At 36.8% G+C, this 27,707-nt stretch overlaps 2 protein-coding genes across 3 annotated transcripts in view; one reads left to right on the forward strand and one right to left on the reverse strand.

Moving 5' to 3' along the window:
• Positions 1-210: 210 nt before the first annotated feature.
• Ice2 (Interacts with the C terminus of ELL 2) lies at positions 211-24,267 on the reverse strand. Of its 2 annotated transcripts, XM_071590552.1 has the most exons (12): positions 23,955-24,267; positions 23,524-23,869; positions 21,923-22,054; positions 20,400-20,522; positions 18,122-18,251; positions 16,596-16,748; positions 14,550-14,703; positions 13,384-14,317; positions 10,505-10,646; positions 7,738-7,963; positions 4,760-4,914; positions 211-505 (listed from the first exon to the last, which is right to left on the reverse strand). In XM_071590552.1, the coding sequence occupies exons 1-12, from the start codon at positions 23,996-23,998 to the stop codon at positions 432-434; spliced, it is 2,613 nt and encodes an 870-aa protein (XP_071446653.1). In that variant the 5' UTR covers positions 23,999-24,267; the 3' UTR covers positions 211-431. The 2 variants fall into 2 exon arrangements, with proteins under 2 accessions (XP_071446653.1, XP_071446654.1); XM_071590553.1 differs by lacking the exons at positions 23,524-23,869; positions 23,955-24,267 and adding an exon at positions 22,929-23,076.
• A 170-nt stretch (positions 24,268-24,437) lies between these two features.
• Pi3K92E (phosphatidylinositol 3-kinase 92E) overlaps positions 24,438-27,707 on the forward strand; it is a 37,994-nt gene continuing 34,724 nt past the window's right edge. The window contains exons 1-4 of the mRNA XM_071589658.1: positions 24,438-24,536; positions 25,033-25,271; positions 25,351-25,579; positions 25,714-25,943. Coding sequence (XP_071445759.1) covers positions 25,125-25,271; positions 25,351-25,579; positions 25,714-25,943 — 606 coding nt within the window. The 5' untranslated portion in view covers positions 24,438-24,536; positions 25,033-25,124. The remainder of the gene's footprint in view (positions 24,537-25,032; positions 25,272-25,350; positions 25,580-25,713; positions 25,944-27,707) is intronic.

Below are 27,707 nucleotides of genomic sequence, written 5' to 3' on the forward strand. Positions count from 1 at the left end.
TTCACCCAGTACTAAGCCCAACGGCGTGTGAAATCCACACATCAGGGTAGGGGGAAGGTATTGAATATGACATGCAAATTTAATGCAGAAGGGTTTTACTGGAAGGGGTACTATAAATTGTAACGAAAAAAAATTCATTTATAGAAAAAATAGGAATAAAAATTGGGAACAGACAGCCAAATCAATCTCTATAAATAATGACAAGCAATACTAAAAATTTATATTTACTCTTTTATAAATCTCGATGAAAATTACATAAATACTTATATACACTCAAATACATTCATAAATGCATGTACAAAATTATGGACCTCCTAATTTTTGGAAATAATAAGCTTTGGGCTTGTTACACAGGAGCACTCGTGTATCTGCAGACCCAGGCAAGGAATTGACCAAGAGGTGATGAGGTGCCAGAACAATGACCACCCAGGCTATTTAATTGATGACAGAAGTGGAGCCTGGCTTTCTATTGCCTTTTTGTTTGCCTTTTTTTTTGTCTTCTTATCTGAAAAATATTATGAATAAGAATTACATTTTTGTCCTGGGAACATTATTAATTTTTACTAGAACAAAGTGCCTTGCCAAATCTGACACATAGGCCTATGTAAAAGGCCGGTCAGAAGATAAACAATATTAAACTCTGCCCGGCCTTTTACATAGGCCATTGTTCCACACCCCTGAACCTTAAGATTAACAACCACCATGCCTCGTGCAATCCCTCCTCCCTGTCCGCGGGTCTCCCCATCCCTAAACATGCTTCCCATCATAAAACCCCCTTCAACCAGTGCTACAATGTTTCCATCCTAGCGTCCCTTCTCACATCCGATAACCCTATAGAATTAAAAACTCTTGAAATAGCATTCATTTGGCTCTGTATGGCCTATCAGCATCTGGGCCTCAATGTCATTCACTGATGAGAATGGTCCGAATTGTCACTTTGTGGAAGCAATGCACATCGGAGAGGTGAATACTTTGTTCTTCCATATGGGTTGGTGTGCTTGGCCTTTGTTTCGACTTGCAGGGTCTTGATCATGACTTCGTAAGTTGAAACCTGGGTCTCCGATGTTGCAACAGTTGTGGTGAGCAGATTGTTTTCTTTTCCGATTTTGTGTCAATTCCACCTCCTCTCTCTCACTCCTTCCCTATCTCCGCTCCCCTCTAGCCGCTCCTCTCCCCCAACCATTCCTCTCACCCTTCCTCCACCTCCCATTCTCCCCTTACTCTGGCCCCCATTCCTTTCTCTCGCACCCCTCACCTCTCCTATTCCAGCAGTCATTACTTCTATCTCTTCCGATGAAGACGGAGCTGAATTCCGTTGAAATGATCAAGAAATAATGTGTGAGTGATCTTTTCATGTGTTCTTATTTTATGTATATATTATTATTATTATTATTATAAGGTAATCTACCGGTTAAGGTAGGTTTTTGGATGGACACGGCTACTAAATAAAACATTTTGTAACTCCTAGCAAAACAAAAAATCCAGCATCCTACTCTATATCAGGTCTGAGTACTTTCTTCCTCCCTTCATCCCGTCCAACATCCCTATCCTGTTCCTTCACTTTCCTCGTTTGCCTAACATTCTCCCATCAATAACAGAATTCAACATCCCACTGCCGGTCAATACCCCCTTCATCCACTTCTCCTGCCTCCAAAGGATTTATCCCAACTAACCCCTCTCTTCGCCCATCATACCAAGTACTTCCTCATTTGTTTTCTTCTCGGTCCATTTCACTTTCTCCATTCTTCTCCATACCCACATTTCAAAAGCCTCCAGTCTACATCTATCCTCCTGCTTCAATGGCCACGTTTCCGTGCCATACACGTGCTCCATATCAAAGTTTTTACGAGTCTTTTATTAATATCTATCCTTACTCAACGTCCCTGTCATCAACTACCTCCTCCTTGTGAAAGCCTCTTTACCTAGCGCAATTCTTCTCCTTACGTCCCTACTACTTTGGTCGTGTTGGTCCAAAACACTTCCGAGATATGTAAACTGTTCTACCTGCTCTAGTTTTTGCCGTCCTATTTTAATGTTAAGCTTAGCCTTTTTCTTTCTAGAAAATCGCATAACCTTTGTTTTATTAATATTGATTCTCATCCCATACCTGTCGCACTGAATTTCCAATTCACTCAGCAATGCTTGCAACCCCTTGGCTGACTGAAAAACTAAAGCTTGGTCATCAGCGAATCTAACTGATTTTAGGAATTCCCCGCCCACTTTCATTCCTACTTCCAGTTCTTCCCATGCCTCTTTAATCATTTCCTCTACACATAGGTTGAACAGCAACGGTGATAATGGGCAACCCTGCCTTACACCTCTTCCTAATACTGCCCATCCGGACTCCCCGTTCCCCACTCTCACCTGAGCAGTCTGAGACATGAACAGGTTGCGGATTAGCCTCCTATCCCTCCAATCTATTCCTATTTTCTTCAATATACTCATTAGTTTTCCCTAATTCACTCTATCAAATGCTTTTTCGAAATCTACAAAACAGGCAAATACCTCCTGGTTGTATTCTATATTCCTCTCGATTAATAATCTCATTACTGCAATGGCATCACGCGTACCTCTCCCCTTCCTAAACCCAAACTGATCATCCCCTAAGTAATCATTTGCCCCACCCTCTGTCCTTTTGTTTCATGATCCTGAGAACAAATTTAGCTGCGTGGGATATCAAACTTATTGCTCTGTAGTCCTCACATAATGTAGCCTTTACCTTTTTTGGAATAGGAACTAAAACTGATCTCACAAAGTCTTCTGGCCAGATTCCTTCCTCATAGATATGAATCAACCCATATAGCCTCTTCTTCCCACATTTACCTAAACATTTCAGTAGTTCCGCAGGAATGTTATCCACCCCCATGGCCTTATTTAGCTTCAACTCCCTTAATGCCCTTTCTATCTCATGGTCAAGTATGCCTGGACCTAAGCTATCTTTTTCTACATCATGTTCCTTTTCTATGTCTAACTTTGTTGGTCTAAGTTCTTTACTATATAGTTCTTCTATATATTCCTTCCATCTCTCTTGGGTCTTCCCTATGTCAACTATTATCTTACCCGCCTTATCTCTAACTGTTAGCATAGATCTCCCTTTCTTACTTCCCGATAAAGATTTAACTTTGCTATACAGCGCACCAATTTCACCCTTCCTCTGCAAACTTTCCATATCCTCACACTGTGTCTTCCACCATGCTTCCCTTGCCCTATTTGTTGCCCGCCTCAATTTATTGTTTAACTCTTTGTACTTCATTTTGCCTATCTCTGTATTTACATTCTTCCATTTTCGCCGCTCATCCATCTTTGTAATCATCACATCCGTGATCAATGGTTTCCTAGTCCTTTTTGCATTAACGGTTCCAATAGTGTCTTTTGCGGCTTTAGATAACCCTTTCTTGATACTTTCCCATTTTTCTTTGGTAGTACATAGCCCTTTACCATCCCCCATAATTTACTCTACAGCCTGTGGGTACTCCTTCCTTTTGAATCCATTTAATGCTTCTACATTCCATTTTCCAACCCGCTGCCCCTGCCTTATCTATTTGAAACGGACGCTACATTTCATAACAACTAAATTGCGGTCAGAGTCCGCATCCACTCCAGGGAAGCTGTGCAAATTTATCACACTGTTCCTAACCCTGTATCTAACCAGGATATAATCTAGCTGATACCTCTCTGAGTCACCTGGCATTTTCCATGCATACCTGCATCTTTTGTGGTGTCTAAACCAAGTATTGGTGATGACTAGCCCCTGTCTCCGGCAGAACTCAACTGCTTTCTCCCTGCGGTCATTCCTTCTGCCTAAACACCGTAATCCCCCACCTCATCACCATCTCTTCCTTTGCCTACCATCACTATCAAATGTTTCCTTGCAGGAACACACGCGATTTTGTCCTCTAATTGATCATATATCCTATTGACCTCTTCCTCTGTATGGTTGCTCGGTGGCATGTATACCTGAATAATAACCTAGTTCGTCGGTTCTGCTTTTATCTCTACTAGTAATATTCTATCCGTTACCTGTTCTATGTTGAACACGCTTCTTCCTACCTCTTTATTTAATACTATAGCAACCCCTCCTATTCCATCCCTCTCTCACTAATTCCCTACTCCTCCTGCATCTCCAGTAATGTAGTTTACCTTCTGAATTGCCAACTATGCCCTGCCTTTTATTTTGGACAGTGTACCATGCCTCAAAATATTAGGATAAATAACCACCGTACCACTTGAAACAATTCTACCCTTGTGTCTCTATTCTAATATCCCTCCGAACTTTCGACCCTCCACTCAAACTAAAAACAATACAAAAGGCATGCATCTGGCTCCTCGAATCCATGAATGAGCCTGGGATCAGATATTAATCACCCCAATCTCCATACATTTTCATTCCCCCTCCACTCCCAAAATCTTCCTTATCAATCCCACACTTCCCACCTCCCCCTTACATCCAGCATCCTCGTCCCTTATCTTCTCCTCTTCTGTCTTGCCCCAATGAGAAATTGTTAGCCCCCTTTAAAAGCTAGTTCAAACCAAGGACTACTGGCAGGTTGATTGCAATGATAAGGATTTACTAATAATGGAAAATGCAAATTATGGCATATTACGTGACCGATAAGAATTCTTAAATATTTTGTTAACCTTATTTCTCTATTAAGATTTTATGCATAGATGAGAAATACAATCATAATACTATATAAGTATTAAGTGTTCAGGAATATGTAAGTAAACTTTGACCCATATGCTGAAGTCGCTGACTCACTTTTAGGCATAAAAGTCCCAGGCACCCTTCCCAATGCTTCATTAAGAGGGGTGATGATTGAAAAATCAAGTGGTAGCCAAAGGCTTGAAAAAACGGCTGGCTCATCAACACTTGTATCCACATTGTACTGTTCATGGAGGTCATACATCCCATCACTGCAAAGAAGAGTGTTAAACATATAAAAACACCATAAACACAGTAATCAACCCGAAGGTTGGTTTGCAAGGTGATGGTAGAGTTCACCCAGTACTAAGCCCTATACGGCGCGTGAAATTCACACATCAGGGTAGGGGGGCCGGTTCCTTTCCCTGTGCCAGTTATGGTTTCCCAAGACAATCTGGTACCCGAAAAATCACTTTAACTTGGGTGGAGCTGCAGGTGCCCAGAGGGCCTTGCCCGGGAATCGAACCCGGGACCCTCCGTTTAGCAGTCCAACGCTCTACCCCATGGACTACCGCAACGGACTGTTAAGGATATAAACATAAATATACCAACTTTTCACACACCATTTCTTGTTTTAAACTAAACCATATGCATTCATAGAATCAGAGGACAAAACAATTTTGAAATCTAAAGAAGTGACCCAATAGCTAAGGAAAACTGACATATTCAACTCAAAACAGATACAGAGATTAACAATATGCTTTTAAATTAGTATAAAAAATAGAAAAAGTGAGAAAATGTAAAGAAGGTGACGTATATAAATCAGTAAGTAATGCAGATTGAGAAGGACACATTTTGAGGACTAAGGAGGATGCAATGGCATATGTGCAGATGGTGCATGTGATTTGTACATCTGCACTTTTATTTTCACTTCACTAAAATTGTATCTTCTACCTTGGTACATCCAAATAATATGAGTATATTTATGTTCTGTGCATGAATGAGGATGACATAGTGAAATTTACCAGAGGAAGGTGGGTGGATCCTAAAAGCAGAACAAAGGAAGCAATATGAATGATACACTAGGAAAATTGAAATACCATGGATCACAGGAGAGATGATTAAGATTTTTAAAAAATTAGCATGGATATGAGAAAAACAATATGCAGAAAACTAAACAATAAACTTAGTGTAGACTCTAATTGGGCCAATTAAATAAGAATTAAAGTTCAGTTTGAAGATATGGAGACATTTATTTGACAGAAAAGTAGAAGTTGCCCAGAGAAGGTAAGACATTTATTATTTTATTAAGAAGTTATTATCCAAAAGATTGAATCAACTACTGGCTTATTACAGTACAGAATACCATTTCTAACATATTTGAAATAATCATGTAATGACAGTTTTTAACATACTTGGAAAGATTATTTATTTTCCACTAACCAATATGATTTTCCACATGACATTTGTCACGCCATATCAGATTCCCTTGAAAATAGGCAAGAAATATTGGTACTACTTTTATCCAACTGAAGCATTTAACCATGCCAATTATGATTTTTTTGGAATTCTAGCAATTAAGGTGGGTTTTCGGGGGACACAGCCTCAACACCAATTCTTTTCTAGGTCTTGCTTGACATGACATAACCTTGCCCCCTGCATGAAAATAAACCATTTCTCAATGCAAAATACTTCCAATATGCCTATCCAATTCCTGCCCCTAACTAAGGCTTTCCTTCTCTCAAGGCCTTCAACATACCAAGGCAAATTGAGATTATAGGCATCCACTTTTCCTGCCTTCTTTGGATGTCTCTTGACAATCATTCTCTCCCCCATCAGGCTTCAAAATTGGAGCGCAATTAAACAAAACTTTCAGAATTCCTTAGAATTGCTAAGTGAATATGATCCACTATAGAAAGAACACATTAAAAAACAAAGAAATAAAGGTAAAGGAATTCCTTCTAATCTATCAGCAGTGATATGTGCGTAATCTATCTCGCTGATCGGAGAGATGGTTATAAAAAATTGTTGAAGTAATAGATGCAAAATATTATTCAATTAGCCATGACTTTACTTTTGATTATTACTATGTATGTCAATGGACATTAACTCAACAATATGCGACAAGTTGCATACATACCCACTTATAGTTTCTAGCAATTTATCCCCATTTTCAGTCATACATAACTGACCAATGAGATCCTCAATTTCTTGAACAACATAGGTATTCTAATTGAAGATTGTTGGTAGGTATGGATGGCAGGTAAGAAAGTCTCAATCATACACTTAAACCTATTCTAATGTACCTAAGCAAGAGCCATTTATGTAACTTTTGTTGCCATAAAGAGAGGTCGTGAAAGTGAACTTATTGTGAAAATGGATCCTGAATGAGTGAATTAATGGTGACTTAATTCCAATATGAGTACTCAACTGATGTTCAAACCAAAATTTCCTCCTTTTGAGTGTTCAAAAGTTTCTCAATTGTTAAGTCACGCAAGCCTATGTCAGTGAGTGTATTTATTCACGCAAATCTAACCTTACATTCAATTACTACTTGATCATTCATATCCTTCATGGCCACACTATTCATTTTATAAAGTCAACATCTTATTATATCAAATTATTTACAAATGGTCTTTAAGAAATCAACGCGGCAGCTAAGGAAATCTTGCGTACCCTGGAAGTATGAGACAATGATCCATCAGATGTGAACACTGACAACAATGCAATCTCCCAGGAGTTGACTGCTCAAATAGATGATTAGAAATGAACACAAAATTTTTCTGGATGATTATGAGAGTTACTCCATGGGAAATCTCTGAAGAAGTTTGCAGCTACATGGCAAGGCAAAGAAATAACACACTGTGAATGCACAAGGTGAGAGAAATTAAATCAGTTGCTCACTGCATGAAGGAGGGCACAACAGACAATGACATGTTCAGTGATGGTAAAGGGTACGTTTCGCAGGAAGTGAACAAAAATTTGTACGTGAAGCCAAGTCATTTCTGACAGCTTGCATGTTTTCACAGGTATATATGAATTGAATACTCTCCTGACAAAGATCGTGCATATGGATCATCTAGATACCCACTAACCTCTCATCATTGGTGGCCACATAAATATTCCCAAATGCACCCATTTTAGGCTCATGTGTGAAAACATATTGCGCAGGCGGCAAATCACGGAAGGCATGCAGCACAGACTCCAATGTGCGAACGCAACTGGATGCTTGTGTGTTGTGGTACTTTTCATCCCAGTAAAAATCCTTGCATTCCTTTTGCTCCACCATCGTAACATCAGATGTGAAAGCATTTATGCGAGCTGGAAAAAGAGATGAGCCAGCTACTAAACTAACAATATTTTAAAAATTCAGAATGATGCAAAATTAAGCATAAACACTGTTCAAGAGTTGTTAGCCTGAGAAGCACCCCTGTAATTTTCAGAAATATCAGAATAATTTTACATTTTTTTATAGGAGTGACAAAAACAGTTTGATAAATCTTTTTAAATCAATACACATTGACAGCATTGGTTGTGGGAGAGTTCTCAGCTTCTGTGTTCTCCAACTGCTACTCTGGCCCCCGGCTGTTTAAATTATGTTCTATACCCAATGCAGGAGACATCACCCACAGAAATACATGGAAAATCAGAAACTTCCGGCAACATAGCATTGTGATGGTCTTTAGCATGTATATATTTGGATAATCTTTTGTTTTCAAAATGTTAACTGAATTTGTTTACCATTTCTGCTCATTCAACACTCATGCACACTAAGGAGATACTCCATTCCAAAAAAACTGCGGTCCAAAGAAACCCACCCCAAGTCCAGAAGGCAAATGATTTTTACACTCTGAAATTGTTGCATTGAGGTACTCCATGGTTTCCCAATTGCTCCATTTCCATCAATGGCCTTTGTTCAGATCATGGACTAGTTTAGGAGTACTCCAAATGGCTGTTACATCTGGCAAGCCCAGACTGGATGTTGTAGGTGTTTCTTTTAAATGTCATTAATAAGTGTTAAGAGAGTTGGTGCCCATCTCCTATATCAAATTTTCAGTTTTTTGTCAATTTCTATCACCTCCAACCTAGTAAATTGTCTATTTTCTTTGACAAAGATTTTGCCTTCTGTGAACTTTACATGGCGGTCCAGGTGGAGAACAGGCATGCTCTGCCACAGGGGAACTGTTCACAGAAACTGCGGTAGATGCCATGACAGTAATGTTAACAGTCATCCAGTAATGTGCATTAAAATGCAACAATTCCAAAAATATAAAAATCATTCGCCTTGACCAGGACTCAAACCTAGATTCAACGATATCTGACCAAGTACTTTAGCCAGTTAGGCGACTGAGACATTCTAATACATACTGAAATTATAAGGGATTGAAAGGAACCAGATTTTATGACAAAATTCCATACAAATAATGTCACAGGTATTCATAGTCATGCGCAATATTCTACGTATGGTATTTTGTCATAAAATCTGGTTTCTTTAAAGCCCTTAAAATTTCAGAGTGTATTAGAATGCCTCAGATATCTAACTGCGTAAAGCACTCAGTCAGATATTGTTGAATCTAGGTTTGCGTCCTGGTCAAGGCGAATAATTTTTATATTTTTGGAAATGTTGCAGTGTTGTGGAACTGTTTATTTTTGGCCAACCTTAGGTATTCTGCTAATTGACATTTAAAGGCCATGAATGTATTTCACCAATGAATGCTTTTCTGCAGGTGCAATTCAATGTATACCTTTGTGCGTGTTGAGTTTATTGACAAAGGACCTTTTTCTATCCATTCAAGGTAATCAATTGATAAGTCATTGCCGCCATCTCAAACCACCATGTAACAACCCCAGGGGCACAGTGGGGACTCTGGTGATACTTGCCACCACCACCAACATTGCATGTGCCTGGAAAGAGCCTTGTTTTTTCATTGGCTCTCTGAACAGGAGGTAGCTTCAAAGATCTTTTTTAGGCACACATGATGTTCAGAGTCTTTCTTCTGGGGAGTAAAGAATTTCAACAGGGAAGATAGTCACCAAATCTCATATACTTTAAATTCAAAATGAGGCTTATGGATAGCTCTTCTTCAAAAAGAACGGTGCTGCCAAGCAAATTGATCGTTTTGTGAAAGACATATGCCTCTAGCCCTAGAATTCCTATAAGATATGGCAACACTAATTGGGAGCTTTCTCCCTGAGTGATTCACCACCTTTCGCCCCTTTGGGCAGTAGATACATGCAAAGATCTCTCAAACAGCAAGTCACAAAAATATTTGGATCGGATAATGGTGAGGTTCCAAAAATGAGCACCTCTGATTGGGATTTATAAAATGAAATGGTGCACTAATGTTCCATTACACTTCAATACTTTCCTAGCAGTCTTGCCTGCTGCCATCATATATCATGGAATCACTACCCATTATAAAGTTTAATCAAATATAAAGTTTGAAGAGCTTCAAAACCACCACTCAAATTGAAAAGTTGTGAAGCACGCTTTGAATGAAAATGTCCTCAAGAAGAGCATATCCTCTAAACAAAGCAACAACCATTTTTATGGTAGTTTACCAGTATTAGTGGGTTGTGTGTTTCTGAAACTTCCCTTCCATGATAATGAGTAGCAATATACAAACAATGCACAGAGCAAAGTGCCCTCAAACATCAAGGCTGATAACTAGTGCCACATGGGTTCCCTCACTGCAAGTATTACAGTAAAATGTTGGCTGTCTAACATTATGCGCTATTCAGCAAGTCACAGGCCATTCACCACTCCCTTCCCAATCCTCTTCTCACAGAACTGGAATAAAGAGTAGCATATTCAAGAAACTCACAATGAATTTTAATCACGAGTACTGTTTTTTTTCTTACCTCTGATGAGGTTTGAATTTGGCCTTATTCGTACGGATAACCAGTCATGGATCATCTCACTGACTGTGACAATTTCTGCACCAAACTCAGGCTGGAATTCAAGCTTTGACACAATGGTTGCAGTTTTATGTTTTGGAGGAGCCTTTTCGAAAGAATGATAAAAGTTAGAGCAAACATGGCATAAACCCAAAACAAATACATTTGATACGATCATCGAAAAAATCAAATGCTATAAGAATAATGAATAAGTGTTCAAGAAAGAACTCAGAATGAGAGTATCATCTTCCTTTTGCACTATTTAATGCTGTCATATTATTAGCTAAATATGATATACAGTGGAACCTTGCTTAACAAGCACTTTGAATAGCAAGCAAATCGCATTATGAGCAAAAATATTTTGCCAAAAATGAGTCACTTAATGCATAACTTTTGGCGTTAATGCATGACTTTTCGCATAAAGAGTGGACAAGGAAAGGGAGATTCCTGGAATGATTGAGCACCTGCAACTTTACTTTGTGTTTAGCACTCTTTCAACTAGCATCTTATTGTTGCAAGTGATCATACATTTGCCCAAACTTGGGCTCAGACATATTATTGATGATATTTTTGCACAAAGTTTAATAATATTTTGTGCATAGTTTTAAAAAGGTGCAAGATGATAGCCATAAAATAATAAAAATAACATTAGAAATGAAAAGTAAAATTCTTGAAAAGCAAGGTGGTGTGAGCATGGCTGATCCAAAATTTTCATTGATTGCCTGAACGGGTAAATATAAACCATCCTGGTGAGTGAAATTTCACCTTTACAAGTCATTGCACATAAGAAACGCATAGCATTGAAAGAAAGAAATATGGCTGAAGTGGAAGTGTGGTTTGCGAGAAGAAGAAACTAAAAGCTATAAATAAAACAAGAAATCTTAGCCTAACAAGAAAGGAAAGCCGACAGGGAACGACTTATTACAAACAAGTACAAATAAGAATGTCACTAACAGCACTAACTGCCTACCGGCACACTCTGAGCATAGAGCGGTACAAAAAGGAAACAGAGGCAAGGAGCATCCATTACCAACAGCGGGAAATCACACTTGAGCAAAGAGAAGAGGGTGGTAGCAAGACTGTGAAGCTGATAAAATGATACCAAATAACATGGAGGATGAGACCCGTTGGGCCATGAAGCGGCTTATTGCAATTAAAAAAATTAAATGACTTAGGAAATACTCATAAGCAAGTTATACCTTTAGCCAGTGTTTACGTGTGTTTCTCTCAAGGATCATAGTCCCAGATGGTTTGTAATAGCGGACTAGCACGCACATACCATCAGTTGACATCAAAGATTTGCACTATCCTTAAGAACAAGGACAAAATTAAGGAAACAGCTGTTTAAAAGAGAACAACAAGAATATCTAAGCAGCAGTTACACATTCTCAAAAATGCTAAAAGGCTGCTTCAATATATGAGAATCTATAAATGAAAAGCAATTACAATTTGAAACTATTTACGAGAACATCATTTGTGAGAAAGCAAATGAGATCTTCGCTGGCCTAGTTAAGAAAACACCAGGATGATCAATGGCCAAAAAAGAAGTATTTAAGGGAAGCCTTACGTGCTTGGAGAAGTTTAAGAGAAACACCGGCATCCACGGTGCTGTGAGGCATGTTAATGCAGTAAGCTCTAACTCAAAGGCAACAAGAACTTCATTGGTGACTTCGAGAAACCTTTGGTTTCTGAGGGTTATCTGCCACAACAGGTTTTCAATTGTGACAGAGTCTCTTCTGGAAGATGCTGAAGCAAGCCTATATACACATGAGAGCAAAGGAGAATGCATTGCCTAGCCAAAAGCCAATGAAAGGCTGTTTCATGCTGCTATTTTGTACCAATACCAGCGGTGATTTGAAAATTAAACCCGTTTGTTTACCACTCAGAAACTCCACAAACCTTTAATAAGTGTAAAGACCAGAAGAGCAAGCTAAATGTGATGTGGAGGTTGTGGCAAAGCATGGGGAAATGTTGCATTGTATGAAGCATCACCCTGATAAGGCAGTGACTGTGCACACTAGAAATTCATTTAACAATAATATTGAGTCACATTTTCACAAAAAATTGAAGCATTGGCCAAAACAAATGTCTTTAGACAGCTTCCTAGGGAAAAAGAATTACCAATGTATCATAAATAATAATCTTATTATTTTTATTCTCTTGCTTTTTCTACAAATTGAACTTGAATTTCCAGATTGGTTCATTCTGCAATACAAGAAAAGATGAATTTGTGTATTGTATTATGTATTTCTGAAAACGTATGATGGCATCAGGAGGGGTCCCAGATCCCAGCCCCAAGTCCAACAATCCTAAACAATGTGTATATAATTTTCTTCCAAAAAACATTGTATATTATTTCTTTGGCATGGAGTACATTTCCGTATTTGACATAAATTTATGGGGAAAAAATATATACATATAGCTCATATTTAATATTTTTGTATTTTTCCCTTATTAAATAGTGAACAATTTTAATATAGAGCAAGAGTTTGCAGGTGTAAAATTTTCAGGGATGAGAAAATATAGGAAGAGAAAAAACACTGCTAAAAATGATTGAATTTCTGTAAGTAAATACAATTCATTTACACAGTCAAACTGATCCATTTTTATTTAAAATTAAAAATGAAGTGTGTATATATATATTAAAAAATAATAGGTTTTTGCAGAAGTCTAGAAAGTTATAGTGTCATAAGTCAGTCACCTTATGACATTCATTTTGACAAGAAGTATTCATGCGATTTGAGAATAGGTAAAAATTTTATCATAGAAAAAATTAAGATAATTATTTAATTATGAAACTGACGTAACCTTATCAATAAATAATCAATCCAGGTGAAACTTACTTCTCGGGCATCAATTTTACATCGTATCAATAGTTTGTATCCAGGGGATGATATATCTTTCCTCTTCAGGGAGAACAGCCTGTACACATAGTTACCATCTCTTGGTGGAGGAACTGGCTGGTAGCCTGAAAGGGTAAACTTCTTCTCTTTGGTGTCATTTGGTTGTGATGGACACTGATTAGATTTGGGACGTTCATGGCTCAGCCATCTATTCTGCTGCTCAAGAATTTCATCTAACAAGCTTAGTGGCTTTTTCCTCACTTTGCTACCTTCCCCACTGACACCACTGCCATTGTCACACTGTGCATCTTTCACTTCTTCATTTGCATTATAGATTTTTCCTGCTTCTGAATCTTTCGATGAGCCAAGCTGAGAAATTTTCTCAATCAAGCTGTTTTCTCTAAAATGACCATGTTTCACACCAGCAATTTTCTCTACTTTCTGAAGGTTTTCCAACATCTTTGTCACACTTCTAGTACGAGGTTTCGGTGACTCGTCAACAAAAAGTTCCTTTTTAGCATTCATGTTTCTGATGGTTGGAGTCTCTTTTCCAGACTTTTTAGACCCAGGTGCAATGTTATCTTGTGACTTTTGCTGTTTCTGAATATCAATGCCTCCCTCAGGAACATCTATCACCCATTTTTCATCATCACTGTCAGACGTGCAGTCAGGGCTAACCTCAGCATTATCCCCTTGCTCGCTCAAACCATCGTTTCCAAGTGAAGCACTAACTTCATCAGAAGCTTCCATCGGGACTTCATTTTGTTCTTTCAGATTCACACTTTCTGTATAATTATTAGAGTGTTGAGCTTTGGTTTTTGAACAATTTGGCCCAGCCACGCCAAAACTCTCATGATCATTTGCATCACACCAATCTAGTTGCAGAAAATCTTCATGCTCCTCATTACGTAGATGTAAATTACATTCCTCCAACCTAAAGGGATAATTAGATACCAATGGAACATACAAATTACAAAACAGGCATTATAGAAATTATTTTATCATCTTCAAACAAAGATATAGCAAAAAAATGCAAAATTTGTTTAAAATAAGGAGAATAAATGAATTTCTAGCACATATTTCAGTGGTTAAAATTGAATATTACTTCCTAAAAACTAACTATTCCTGGTTCTCCACCAGGAAGTTGTAATTCATTAGGAACTCACCTCTCTTGGGGAAGTTTTGATGGCTGATAATGTACAAGAAAGCGTTTAATAGCTATTTTGTGATATAATGCTAATTTGTCTACAACTCTCATTCTTCGCCTAGGCAACACTTTGTCGATGAATATCACCCTCTTCTTTCCAGAATGGCCATTTTCTGTGGCAAAAACAGTCATATTAACTTAAATCCACAAAATATAATTTGCAATTCTAAGAAAATAAAAAAGAAACTATATATTTATTGCTTTTAAATTACAACTGATGCAGAAAACTTCATTCACAAAGCAAAAAATGAAATTTTAGGTTCATTGTCTAAGTTCCTCATCAAACTCAGTAGATGAAGCAAAAATAAATACTGAGTTCTAGGAAAATCTTTACAGCTCTAAAACAATTATGCAGACTTTTGAAATAATTTTATGATTTTTACAAGTTCAAGACATCCAAGGATTACCATATTTCCCAGCCCATAAGATGCACTGTGATCTTATGGCATAGAATTTACATTAATACTTGGATTAGACAGAAAAAGATCAAAACATTTCACTGATAACACAAAAGCTGAGGAAAATGAAATTGTTACACTAAAAAATTAGCAGCAATATAAGCATTCATTCATTGCAAAATCCCAGAATTTTGTCCCAGAATCCAAGAATAACACAGAAGGGAGTTGGGAACCACCAGCATAACACGCAAGAACAACACTCAAGTGAGTGTTCTTGTTTCCAGAAGTCTTTACCATTACTGTCTTAGTACCTTTAATTTCCACTGTTCTATTTCATGGCACATCAAATGTCAATCTTAACTCACACATGTTCCCTCTTTACCTCGAAACACAGCCTTTTTCTCTATTACGTATTTGTGGAATTCTATTATCTTTCCTTCATGATCAAGTGGCAGTTTTTCTGCTATTGTGCAAGGTCTGCCCCAAAAGTAGAGACTTTTTTCCCGGATAGACGGGTGGTGGTTTTCCTGGCTGGGTTTGAGGGAGGGGAGTCTCAGGAAAGGCTGGAGGCCAGGAGCTTTTGGCTTTCAGCCTTTGTGGAATGGGAATCGTTCATTTACAAAATATCTAAAACGTGAAATCATTACACTCCATCATGACCTGCTTATTGGAACAGTGCTGTACCATCAAATCTTGCGTAAAACTGGGCAAACCAGGAAAAAGACTCATGACATACAGCTTATGATGCATACAACTTTACAACTCTCTCATACTACTTAAAGTCGAATAGGCTGTAGACTCTGAGTTTATTGGGATAGATACAATGTATTAATAGAGGGGTGACATCCCCATTAGTCCAATGCATATAAGTTTCACAGAAGCATCATATTTAAGATGAAACTTAATTTGTCACATGGTATACATTTACAATTTACAAACTGAGTAGCTTCAGGCGTGATGTGGTGGAAGTCATACATAATGAATAACTGATCGTAGCACTTTTCCACTTAATTTTATTTAAATTTATTTTACGACTGGGTTTCAATGTAATACATCATCATCAGGTCAGACCTGATGATGATGCAATACAATGAAACCCGGTCGTAAAATAAATTTTATCAAGGGGAAAAGTGCTACGATTAGTTATTCATTACTTACAATTTATTTGGGTTTTTTCCAGGAAGTGCTGTCAAGGTAATACTAAAATTCTATTACTTACTACTGGCTCAAAATAGTCATATTATCGGAATTGGTAATAAAAGCAATGATGTTCTTTGCCTGATGTGGGATAAATGCTTAGTAAAAGCATTTTTCCTGGAGAATCAGCTAGTGTCTTGTAGATCAAATTTATACTTTAAGCCCTCGTCCCATCACACACGGGCTGATTTTATAGTAGATTTACAAAATTGTATCTTATGGGCCATTATGGCATATTCTGAGCAAAAATTTCTAATTGGAAATGAAATAAATATTAACTTGTAATATGTAAATATGAATCAACTCCATAGTGTTGGGCCGGAAACCATCAAAAATCCTTCAGTAGCCTCATTAGTTGATGGATAAAAAACAAATTTTTTCTTAAGAAAGCAAAGGGAAATGATACATACCTTCCACATCCAATTCTTTCACAATAACTGGTATTTCCCAGGAGTTATTAAATGGAGGATAATTATCACAGATTCTCTTTAAACTACTCGAGGATAGCACAAAGTCTACATTCATGTTCTTTGCAATTACTTCAGCATTTGGATCTTGGCTCACTGAAAGAAAAATGATTAGAAGAACACAAAAACTTTCAGAAAAGGTTTTAAATATTTGAAAAATATTTAACAAGCATTGTTTTATCTACCAATGGAGAATTCAGATAACTGCAATGGTCTAATGCTGTTTCTGAGAAGGCCCAACCTTGATATTTCACTCAAAATCTCTCTTCCCCGCCATAAATTTCAAGCAGGCCAACGTCCCTGACACATCCTAGAGTCATTTTTTCTAGTCCCATTTTTTTTAATTGATCCCAGATTGATTAGAGAAAAAAAACAACCATATCTTATGATCTAACATGTCTAATATAAATTTTTTATTGAAAATGAATAAGATTCTTCATGAAGCATGGAAAAGGTAACACTACTAGTCCCAAAAAAATAATATATATTATGTATGTAGCTATTTCCATGTATACACGCATACAGGGTGCGTTTGGAAAGTAATTCAATTATTTTTTTACATTCCAATATATATGAACACACCTGCATTTTTTAAAAGGCTAGGTGAAACAGTGACAAACATTACAGCCATTGTTTCTATACACACAGATTAGGAAATTCTATACAATATTTACAGAGGAGCCTCACTTCATGAGCATCTTGCTTAATGAGTAATTCTCATCACAAGCAGAGGTAATTATTTCTAAATTACTCGTTTAACAAGCAAAATTTTGCATAATGAGTCATGAAAGGAGGGAAATCCCTAGAATTTTCATGCACCTGCTGTATCAGTTTGCATTTAGTGCTTGTTCTACTGGCACCTTTGAGTTGCTAGTGACCACAAATTTTTCTAAACTCATGTTCATGGATATGATTTTTGATTTTTTTGTGCAAAGTTCTAACCCTTCCAAAAATGTTCCCGAAGAAAAAGTCATGCGATAGCTGAAACAGTTTCTGGCATCACTTGGTGGAAATTCTTCATTTAAAATTAAATTTAAAATACTTCGCCTTTCCACATAAACCACTTTTATTACTACCTAGGTTTCGTTGTGGAATAACATCATCATGATGATGTTATTCCACAACGAAACCTAGGTAGTAATAAAAGTGGTTTATGTGGAAAGGGGAAGTATTTTAAATTTAATTTCATCATGCGATAGCCATTAAAGAACATAAATTACTGCACAAATGAAAATAAAATCACTGTCAAATAAAATAATCATCATTCAGAACAAGATGTGAGAAATATATGAGTTAACATAAAAAATAAATAATTATCTTACATCACAGACTAACCCTACATATTTCTAAATGAAAAACTCAAGCCCCTGTGATTCAATGCCATATCATTACAATCCCCATTAGACATAATACAATTGAAAAAAATGATTACATAAGCATACTATTATAATATTACCAAATATTTTTACCTGGACAATTGAAGATGGTTTCCTTATTACTGATTTCCTGGTTAATGATTGGATGTATTTTCACAAACTTTGAGTAACTTCTCTCAATTTTCAGTACTTTTTTTTCTAGATTCAAGATGTTCACTCTTCCCTGATTAAGAAATGAATAACATTAAACAAGGTTCAGCAATCAGTAATGAGGTCACTAATAGAGAGGAACAGACTACAATTGGGATTTGTCAGTTTCATATATTATGAAAAGGTATTCGACAAAGTCAATTGGGTAGAATTAAAGAATGTATTGCAGAGAATAGGAGTATATTGCAGGGACAGGAGACTAATCCGAACCTGTAAATGCCCCAGACTGCTAGGTTGTGAGTGGGGTATGGAGAGTCTGGATGGGCAGTGTTAAGAAGATATGTAAGGCAGGTGGCTCATAATCACCCTTCCTTTAACATATATGTGAAGCAGTTTACCTATCTTGCAAGTGTTTTGAACAAAAATGGTAAAAGTGGTATAGACATAAGGAGAAGAATTGTGTTAGATCAAGAAGCATCCACGAGGAGTGAATCGATGACAGGGGCTGTGTTAGGATGTTAAGAAAAGGTTCATTAAAACTTTGATATGGGGTGTGGTTTTGTACTGAATAGAAACATGGTCTGCTTGGCAGCCATTCCATTAATCATTCTTTGTCTGACGAAGATGAAATTCTTAATGATTTGTGTCCCTCCCTCTTCCTCTCTCTCCTTTCCCTTTGCTCATTCCTTAAATCCCTTTCGTCTATCACTACCCACCGTTACCTTCCACCCCACCTCACCCCTACTCAGTGATCACCCGGTATCTCTTGCTGTTCAGATATATAGTTAACTCTCAATTATCCATGAGCGGATTACCTGTTTTATGGATCATCAGTGCCACTCTCTTCCCAGCACCTCAAAATTTTAATGAAATTACAATCATAAAGACAATTAAATGTTTGAAACTTTCATACACTTATCTAAAAAATAAAAGTTTGAAATACATGGGTTTCCTAAATTTTAAATTTCACCAAATCAAATTTTATGTTATGTTTTGATTTAAATATTGTTGTACTATCCATACTGTATTCCATTATCGTTTCCCCATATTCATTAGCCCATAGAATTCCACATTTTCCTTTAGGGTGAGCAAATACATAGCCTTTAAAAAATGTACATATTTGCTCAAATAGGTATCAACAATGTATTATTTTAATGGATAGCATATGATGAATTTGAATCCATATCAACAATCCTTTGTCAATGTTCGTCCTTTGCCTATCATTTGTTTGTTCCTGGCCATGTGATTGGTTTTACTTTCTGAGGAAAACATGCTCTGCTATTCACTTGATTCAGTAAAACTCTTCCCCTTCCAGTAAAACTCTATTTCCACCTTTACAAAAATGGTTAAAAATACAGAAAAAAATTTACCATCCATTGCTAAAAAAATGATAATTAATTACAAGGAATGAAAAATGGTACTTGTTATCATGCCCATATTTTCTTCATAGTTTTGTTATCCACGTTTTTCAATTCTCCATTCATCCATCAGCATGCAAATAATTGCAAGCCTTAATGAACTTCCTTACTTGGCCAAGACCAAAGGGGTCCTAATATTTGCTAATGTTAAAATTTGCTAATTATTACGCATACGACATTAACATCATTTAAAAAATAAAATATATTGAACGTTGTTGACATGATGTAATTTTTTCAAAGATAAAAATGAAATTCATAGAAAGCAGTACGTAAAACATGACTGAAACCATACAATACCTAAGCGTAGAAGAATATCATACACTTTAACCCTCCACTAAAATAAAACCCTGAGATGTATTTTTACATAAGTTTCAATGCACATAAAACTGCCCTGGCTTCAAACCAGAAAACTGGAATGATAGAAACACCAAGACATAAAATCATTTTAATATAGACTATAATCATTCCATTTATACAAACACATGGCTTTCCTTGTACTGCAAGTCATACGTAAACATCACTTAACAATCCATTGGCACCTGTTAATGAATTGGCACATCTACACAATGCCACATATTAGCAAAGAGAGGTGAGCTACACTTCATACTACACCCAAGATCAATGAGTGCTAGGGGAGGCAAGCAATTTGCATGAGAAGATAAATGTGTATAAAACCATAATTATATCATCAAAATATTTAAGTCATGAATGGGAAAATAGTACTTGTATATGAGCAACCTTCACACATCCAGAAGTAGTGCAAAAATGAAACTATTATTTATAATTAGCAATTTTTTTTCCACCTTTTTCAGTATTTCATCCTCTGGTTTTAAATCAAGCAATTCTTTTGAATCATTTAAAACTAGTCCAATTGTCCGGTAAGGTCTGTAATATCTTGGATACTTCAAAGGATTCTTCAGCTTCACCTAAAACAAATAAGCACAAGTGTGAATAATAAGCAATGCCATCTCATGGCTAAGGCCTACTTTGATTTGCTTATGTATATATGCACGCAAAGGAGTGTGTCAACACAGTTGGGGAGTGGGAGGAAGTTATCAGAGGGCAAGGGAGTAGATGAGGGGAATGGATGGGTGAGAAAGTCATGCATGTTGATGGGGTTTTCTGAGGGCAGGAAAACTAAAATAAAGAGCAAGAGGAATACAATTGTTCAATAAACAGACTTTCTTGCCCCGCACATTGAAACCCAGGAGAATTTCTAACCACTCCAAGCTATGTAGCGTGGACAATCCCAGTTTAAATTCACAAGTATGGCCAAAGGTGCTTGGTAAAGGGCAGGGTTGGAGTTCTTTTTACATAGCATGATGTCCTTTTTGGCTCTGATGTGAAACTTCTACCCTTATTTCTAATGCCATAGAAACGGCAACCCTTACATTTTGATTGGTACTCCATTCCATTTCTTTTGTCTTTTATGGTATTCAATAAGTATTTCCATCATAAAAGATTAATCTTGATTTTTAACCATGGAAGCATTTTACACTCTAGAAGGCAATAGTCTACTCACAAAACATATTCCAGGTCAACTTGGGTTGAAATATGATCAGAGAGCCGCTCTATTGCCATCAAGTCACATGACTGCGAGAATGTCCAACAATTATTTTCAATGGGCTGGAGTTAACCAGTTTGGACCCATCAGATGTGCAATGGGTGTAGCTAACATCTATCCTTAAGAAAAGAAATCAACCTTATTGAGTGGATTACCAGAAATTCCCAAGCAATCAAACTTTCTGTTAAGAATATTGTTTTGCAAGTTTTAATTGCTGTCATATCATACTAAAACACCATCTGGCTCATATTGTGGCTTTCGCATGGAAAATGCTGTATGTGAACCTCCTTAAAAGGACCCTGTGCAAGATCTGCAATTTGATACACAATGTTTTTGAATTGCAGTAATTTGGCTGAAACATAAGAAGGGGCAAAGGGTTTCATTTTTATGAATTATCGAACATAATTTATGGCTAATGTTGGGTTATGTCCTCTGTTAATGAAATACTGCATTACATAGTCTCACCATAAGGAAATTTCATAGGGAAATCGTAAAACGTTGTTTCTTTCCTGGGTTATTGTTTAAGAAAAATATTTTCTCATCTTCATGATGTCTTTCCTCCTCATTTAAAAAAAAGGTATAAGACACACTTTTGATATCTAGATGGGAAGGCGGTTATATTATTATATGAACCATTGTGTAAAGCCATTCCTGATAATTGCTTTCCATAATCAAAATTTATGAAAAATGTCCGAAACTGTCCCAGAGAGTAACAAAAACACTAATATATTAATCAATGAACAAAGAAGTAAAACAGCTTACCTTCCATAATTCATTAATGTACTTCTTGATATCTGGGCAAATGGATGAATATCGTGACTGATTTGAAATGGCAAAATTTTTTAGGAACTCCAAACATTCCATTTGCTCAGAACTAACCTTTTCCTTTAGGGTCTGTAAAAATTTGAAAAATATATATAAAATATTCAATTCTTCATTTTTCCAAATAAAAGTATTGCAAGAGTAAAATGTATAAAGCATCAGTCATGTAATGAGGAAAAAAAATAAAAGTACATTCATAACCAATACCTAAGTTCCATATTTGGTAATAAAGAGTGCCCAAGTTTTGCAACCTCTCCACCAACTGAATACAACCTTAATTAACCCAAGTTACATCATATTTCCAAACTGCATTAGCTTAAGGTCAAATGAATTAAGTTTCATTCAAAAGTATGCAGTCTGGCTTAATAAACAGTGCACTTGTCAATAGAGAGAAGGATTCCTATTGCATATCCATGTAATCACATAGGAGACACTTATCACGATTTACCTGGCCATGGACACAGAAGGCCAACAGCAGAATATAGACTTTCTTTAGCCCGAACCTGTGAATCAACACGCCACTTTTGACATGTGGTACAAGATAAACTCTAACCTAAAGGCTACGTGAATTGGATAGTGTTCCATCTAGGTACCATGAAAATGCATTACAGCATTTGAACTGAAACATGCTACAGTATATGTCATCAATCGCAAAGTGCTTGAATGGAAATTGCAGATAATTATAAACTTTGCTAAAATAATATTCCATTTTCTCAAAGATTGTTTGCATGGGACGCCATAATTTTGGTTTCCCTCCTCAATAATGATTTACCCACTGCAAATTTTAAATAATTCCGAATCGTGCTGTTTCATTTTGAAAAAAAATGTTGACTTGACAATCTTATTCCTGTGGTACCTAACCAGCCTACAGCTTCAGAATCATGAAGAACGATGTTATACATTAGGGTATTTACTAATCTTTTCCTTCGATATTTTCATGGCGTACCTCTAATCAATTCTTCCCGTCTTGTAAATGCTTCTTTTCGTCCTTCAAATTCTTCTTTTAATGACCAGACTATTATTCCCAAATACGTTCATTTTTCCACATGTTCTTGTTTATCCCCTTTAATTTTATGATTAATTTAGTTTTCCTACTTCTCTATAAACTCATTACTGTCAATTTATTTTCATTATCTCATATCTTTCGAACTGCTCCTTTAGGACACTCAAAAGTAACTGCATTACTTCGCCTCTCTGATTAACTATTTCTTGATCATTTCGCTGCCTACTTCTACTACCCTTGAAATTATCTATTTAAAGAAAAAATATTTCTCCATAAATTAATTAACATAATCACTGATATTGGGAATATCGATTAGATATCGCACTGCATAGCCAACTAAATAATAATTTGCCATGTAAGTTTCACTCCCAAGGCCATTCTAACGCGATTGCGACTGTATTAGAGCCATTGAAAATAATTTCCTCAAATTTTGATAAGGGTCGCAAAGATCTGGATTATTTGGAGATATAAATCACGATTACAAAGAAAATAAGACCATACGCTCTATACAATTACTTGGAAGAGTAAAATATCAAACCTGATATAGTTGAAATTCCTCTTGATCTTTCTGACTCATGCTCTGCGGAAAGTTATTCGAGAATTTTTTTACCAGTTGCAAATATACTTGATGCTGGTTGACGGTCAAGAATGACATCCTCGGATAGGCTGAGAATGGCTTATACATTCTTAATAGACGCCTCGTAATCCCTTTCTGGGGGTTTGTTGTCGTTTTCTCCGGCAATTCCCGTTTTTTCTTAGTGTCATCATCAGAATCGCTGCTCAATACTTTTGTGAAATTGTCATTTAATATTTTGTATGTTGCAGAATTCTGACGGATGTACTCTTCTGATATAAATTCATTTTTGCTCTCCAGTGGCGTTTTCCTGGAAGTAATAATGTTCAATTAAAAGAATTATCACCGCCAACACTTAGTTAAAGTCGTGGTAAAAAACAAAAGATTAATCCAACCATTGAAGACGAAGGACTTCTACTGGAAACTGATCTTGTTCCATTTACACGACTTTTTAAAACTTGTATTTTGAACTTCAACCTTCATGAGTATTGCGCGCCATGGATATTTCGTTCCATTTCTCGCTAATGAGGGGCGAGTCAATTCATGAACTGTTAGTTTGAAGAGCCGTCGCGTGGTGGATCACAACTCACTATACCAATTCCACTGGTGGAGAATAGAACGAGGAAAACCTCTCCCAAGATACATGTTCACACCGATAGTTGAGACCTTAGACATTTTATGAAGGGATAGTCAACTAAATGGTGTACGATGAACATTTTCCGAAAGATGAGCTCCGAGAAGAGTCGCTCTTCTCGAGCTGGTCTTTGGAGTAGAAGTCGTTTCAAACCTGTATGGATCGAACGGTTCAGATGGTCGACGTCAGCAGTCGATTTTTACTCGATTTTAGAAATCGATTACTTTCATCTCAACCTGGTGATGCTATTGGGATTCCATCATGGAAGTCTCTTGTTATTTACGCAGAGATAATACTGTGCTTCAGAAGACGATCATGGACTCCTGCTGATATACTCTGAATTGCAAGTAAACTGCTATTAGACCAAGTGCTCTGAAACATCTTATTTGTACAAGTTTTTTTCACACTTCCTTATGATTTGGGTCAAATAATGCTTGTCCAGTAACGCCCACATCGGCCTTACAAATTCTCGGTCATATTAACCATTAAAAATGCTTTTGAGGGAAGGTTTTGACGAACATACGATGCAAAAATTACCATTCACTAATAGGTGTTTTAATTCTGAGCTGCATGGTGTATGGAAGATATCTTCTTGGTCGGCCGTGAATATATATTATTGACTTATTTGATTTATGTTAAATCACAACTCTTAATCCTCTGTTGAGTATTTCAGATATGCTACTACTCTTAGTCAAACGGCAGTGCATATTTGTCAAACGGTCCTGATATATTTTACCAAGTGGAATAAATGTCTTATTTTGTCATATTTGAAAGTTATGGGAAAGAGCCGGTTGCTATTCTGACACATTCTCATGTATTCCTAAAAATGTTTTTTGTAGATAATGCAATGAAAGGCGATTTTACGGAGGATTTATTGTAAGCATGCAATCGAGATTTTGACTCTTTAAGTAAAGAATTAAAAATTTCCAAAATGGTTCATATACCGCCAGCTTATGCGCCAGATTTCTGGTGTCAGGGCTCCACCGATCCATCGGTGGAGCTCAGCTGCCTCTTGCCAAATGGAATATTTATTCTTCTTGAAGTAAGTCGTACAGCTACTCTTCAGGAAGTCAAAGAGGTAACCTAAAGTGTAATACATGTTTACGAATTTTAAGTAGTATCTGTGAATGAAATTATATAATGACTATTTATCTCAGGATCTATGGGAAGAAGCTGCAAAATATCCCTTGCATTGGAATTTACATGGGAGTTCAGCCTACGTATTTTGTTGTATTAATAGTATGTGTGAAAAAGAACAAGTGATTGATGAGAATCGAAGACTTTGTGATGTCCGGCCGTTTTGTTGTGTTCTTCAAGTTATTGAAAGAAAGGGGGCTAAAGCAGAAGAGACACTTGACATACAGATTAGTCACCTAATTGGGAAAGGTATTTTTGAATTGCATAATAATTATTTCAGTTATAGTAATGAAGCTAGTAAAAATTAATTATAGAGAAAATGAACTAACTAATTAAACAGTATGTCAGACAGTAAAGTGAGCTGGGGATTGGTCATTTTTCAGGATTGTCTGAATTTGATACATTAAAGAGTTCAGAGGTAAATGATTTCCGTTGGAAAATGAAAATGCTAGTGGACGATATAGCACAAGCAAGGCAACATGTGTCCTGGCTTGAAAAATTGCATTATCAGTTTCCACCAAGATTGGCAGCAACACCGGAACTGCCAGCAAATATAAGATCTCGTTTGCAGGAAGGGAGTTTGTATGTAACAATCAAATTCGAAAGTGCAGAGGTAAGTACTTGGAACCAAAGCCTTTTTATTTAATGTGCTAACTATAGTATTCACCATATATTCGAGGTCATGGGAAAACCTGATCATTTTTTACCTCTTTTATGTAGTGTTTTGTAAAAGTAATGCTTTAGTGAGAACATTATGTACTACAAATTATGTTTGATTAATCATTTCCATTTTAAACCACTTTTCATAATAACAAACAAGGTTTAGTAATTGGCAATATGTACTTCTTGGTGCTGTTGCCATTTCCAAACATTTCAATTTCATCAAATGTTTTATTTTACTACCAGCCAAATTTGGCTGATTCAGATTTATGGTGACTCCTGGGCAAAAGATTTCATGTAGGGTACTGTCCCAGGCTCAACCATGTGGTATTTCTCCTCATTCCAAGGAATATTAAAGCCTACCTAGAGCTTGATGGCCTAACAATCGACAGTCTGCTTTCCCCACTGTGGGCGGATATTTATTTGGACAACGTTGAACACTTTGCTTCCCCCTGTACATCTACTCGTGGAGATTGTGTACGCCTGTACTGATAATGTGGATGATGTGTTTTTTGTAGGATTAGTACCCGAGAGACAGTGTAACAGCTTTTTTTGCAATGCTTGAATTCACTAGATAAAAGTATCAACCTCTCATGAACGCGAGAGAATGGAGGAACTCTTAGTGATTTGGATTTGTGTATGAAAATGATCAATTGGAAGTTTGAGTCAGTTGGGCCCAAGTTGAGGGGGTTCCCCTTCCGTTGTGGAATATCTCTTAACATCCAAAGACTGTTCCCCAAGAAGGAAGGCCATGTTTTTGTCATGATGGACATTCTTAAAATATACTTGGGACCAACATAGATAAAATGAACATTTCAATGCAAAGAGGGGTGAACTAACTTCATAGAAATTTGATAGGAGACAGACAGGATGAGTTTTCAACATTAGAATCATGAAGGTCATGAGGAGTTAGAGTTGCCATTTATGGCAAAATCTGATTCAGTACCCTTCCCTAGTCCCGCCTCCTCCCGTGCGTTATCTCTCTGTTCCCCCACTGTCTGTCTACCCTGTGAACCCTACTTCTTCCCTATTATTTAGTTGCGTGTTGTTTATGCGTCTCCCCATACCTCCTTCCCACACCATCCCCTTTGGAATTAGTATCCATATAATTCCACCTTATGCTTGTCCCTGTTGCACAGGATGAAGCTGTGCAGCAGTAAAACAATGTTCACAAGTGATGATAAATTGTGAAGAGTGGAATTGCAGAGTTTCTTTCTACCGTACCTTGGAAGAAGTTTCATAATTTGAATGAGAAGATTTAAGTCTTATATCTCTTTTGGCAACGTAACAAGTTATTTATTTAGAATAGTGTCAACAAAATTGTGCTAATTTTATTTTAAGATCAAAATTCCTTTTTTTGTTGAATATTATGGTACACAATTATTATTACGTAGCTATCTATATAATACCCTGCAAGGGCATGTGGCGGGGGCTGTTAGGTCACCACCCATAAAGGAGAATAAAATGCAGGAATTTTGATGATTAAATGAAAAAATGATGACTCTTCAGTCTTGATTACTTGTGGTGAGGATGAGCACCGGCTGGTTGTTGTTGGCAACACTCTCACTGTGTCCAAGCAGCTGGACACAAATGTGTTAACACAGGTACGGTTGTGGTGTGACCAGCTGTTTGTGAGGGCCATAAGATGTCCAAGGGAAAGGAGAGAGAAAAAGAGGAAGGGACTCATCCATTTCTTTAGCTATGTCATATTCATCTG

Source organism: Hetaerina americana, unplaced genomic scaffold (genome assembly GCF_022747635.1).
Source record: "Hetaerina americana unplaced genomic scaffold, ioHetAmer1.1.p SCAF_4, whole genome shotgun sequence".
Taxonomy (NCBI): domain Eukaryota; kingdom Metazoa; phylum Arthropoda; class Insecta; order Odonata; family Calopterygidae; genus Hetaerina; species Hetaerina americana.

Excerpts from the sequence above, each read along its gene's own strand:
- Ice2 (XM_071590552.1), bottom strand. The coding sequence starts at position 23,998 with ATGGAACAAGATCAGTTTCCAGTAGAAGTCCTTCGTCTTCAATG. Across the intron at positions 18,252-20,399 it reads AGGATGAAATACTGAAAAAG|GGAAGAGTGAACATCTTGAA; the intron begins GTGGAAAAAAAA and ends TTTCTTAATCAG. Across the intron at positions 14,318-14,549 it reads TCAAAACTTCCCCAAGAGAG|GTTGGAGGAATGTAATTTAC; the intron begins GTGAGTTCCTAA and ends TTATCCCTTTAG.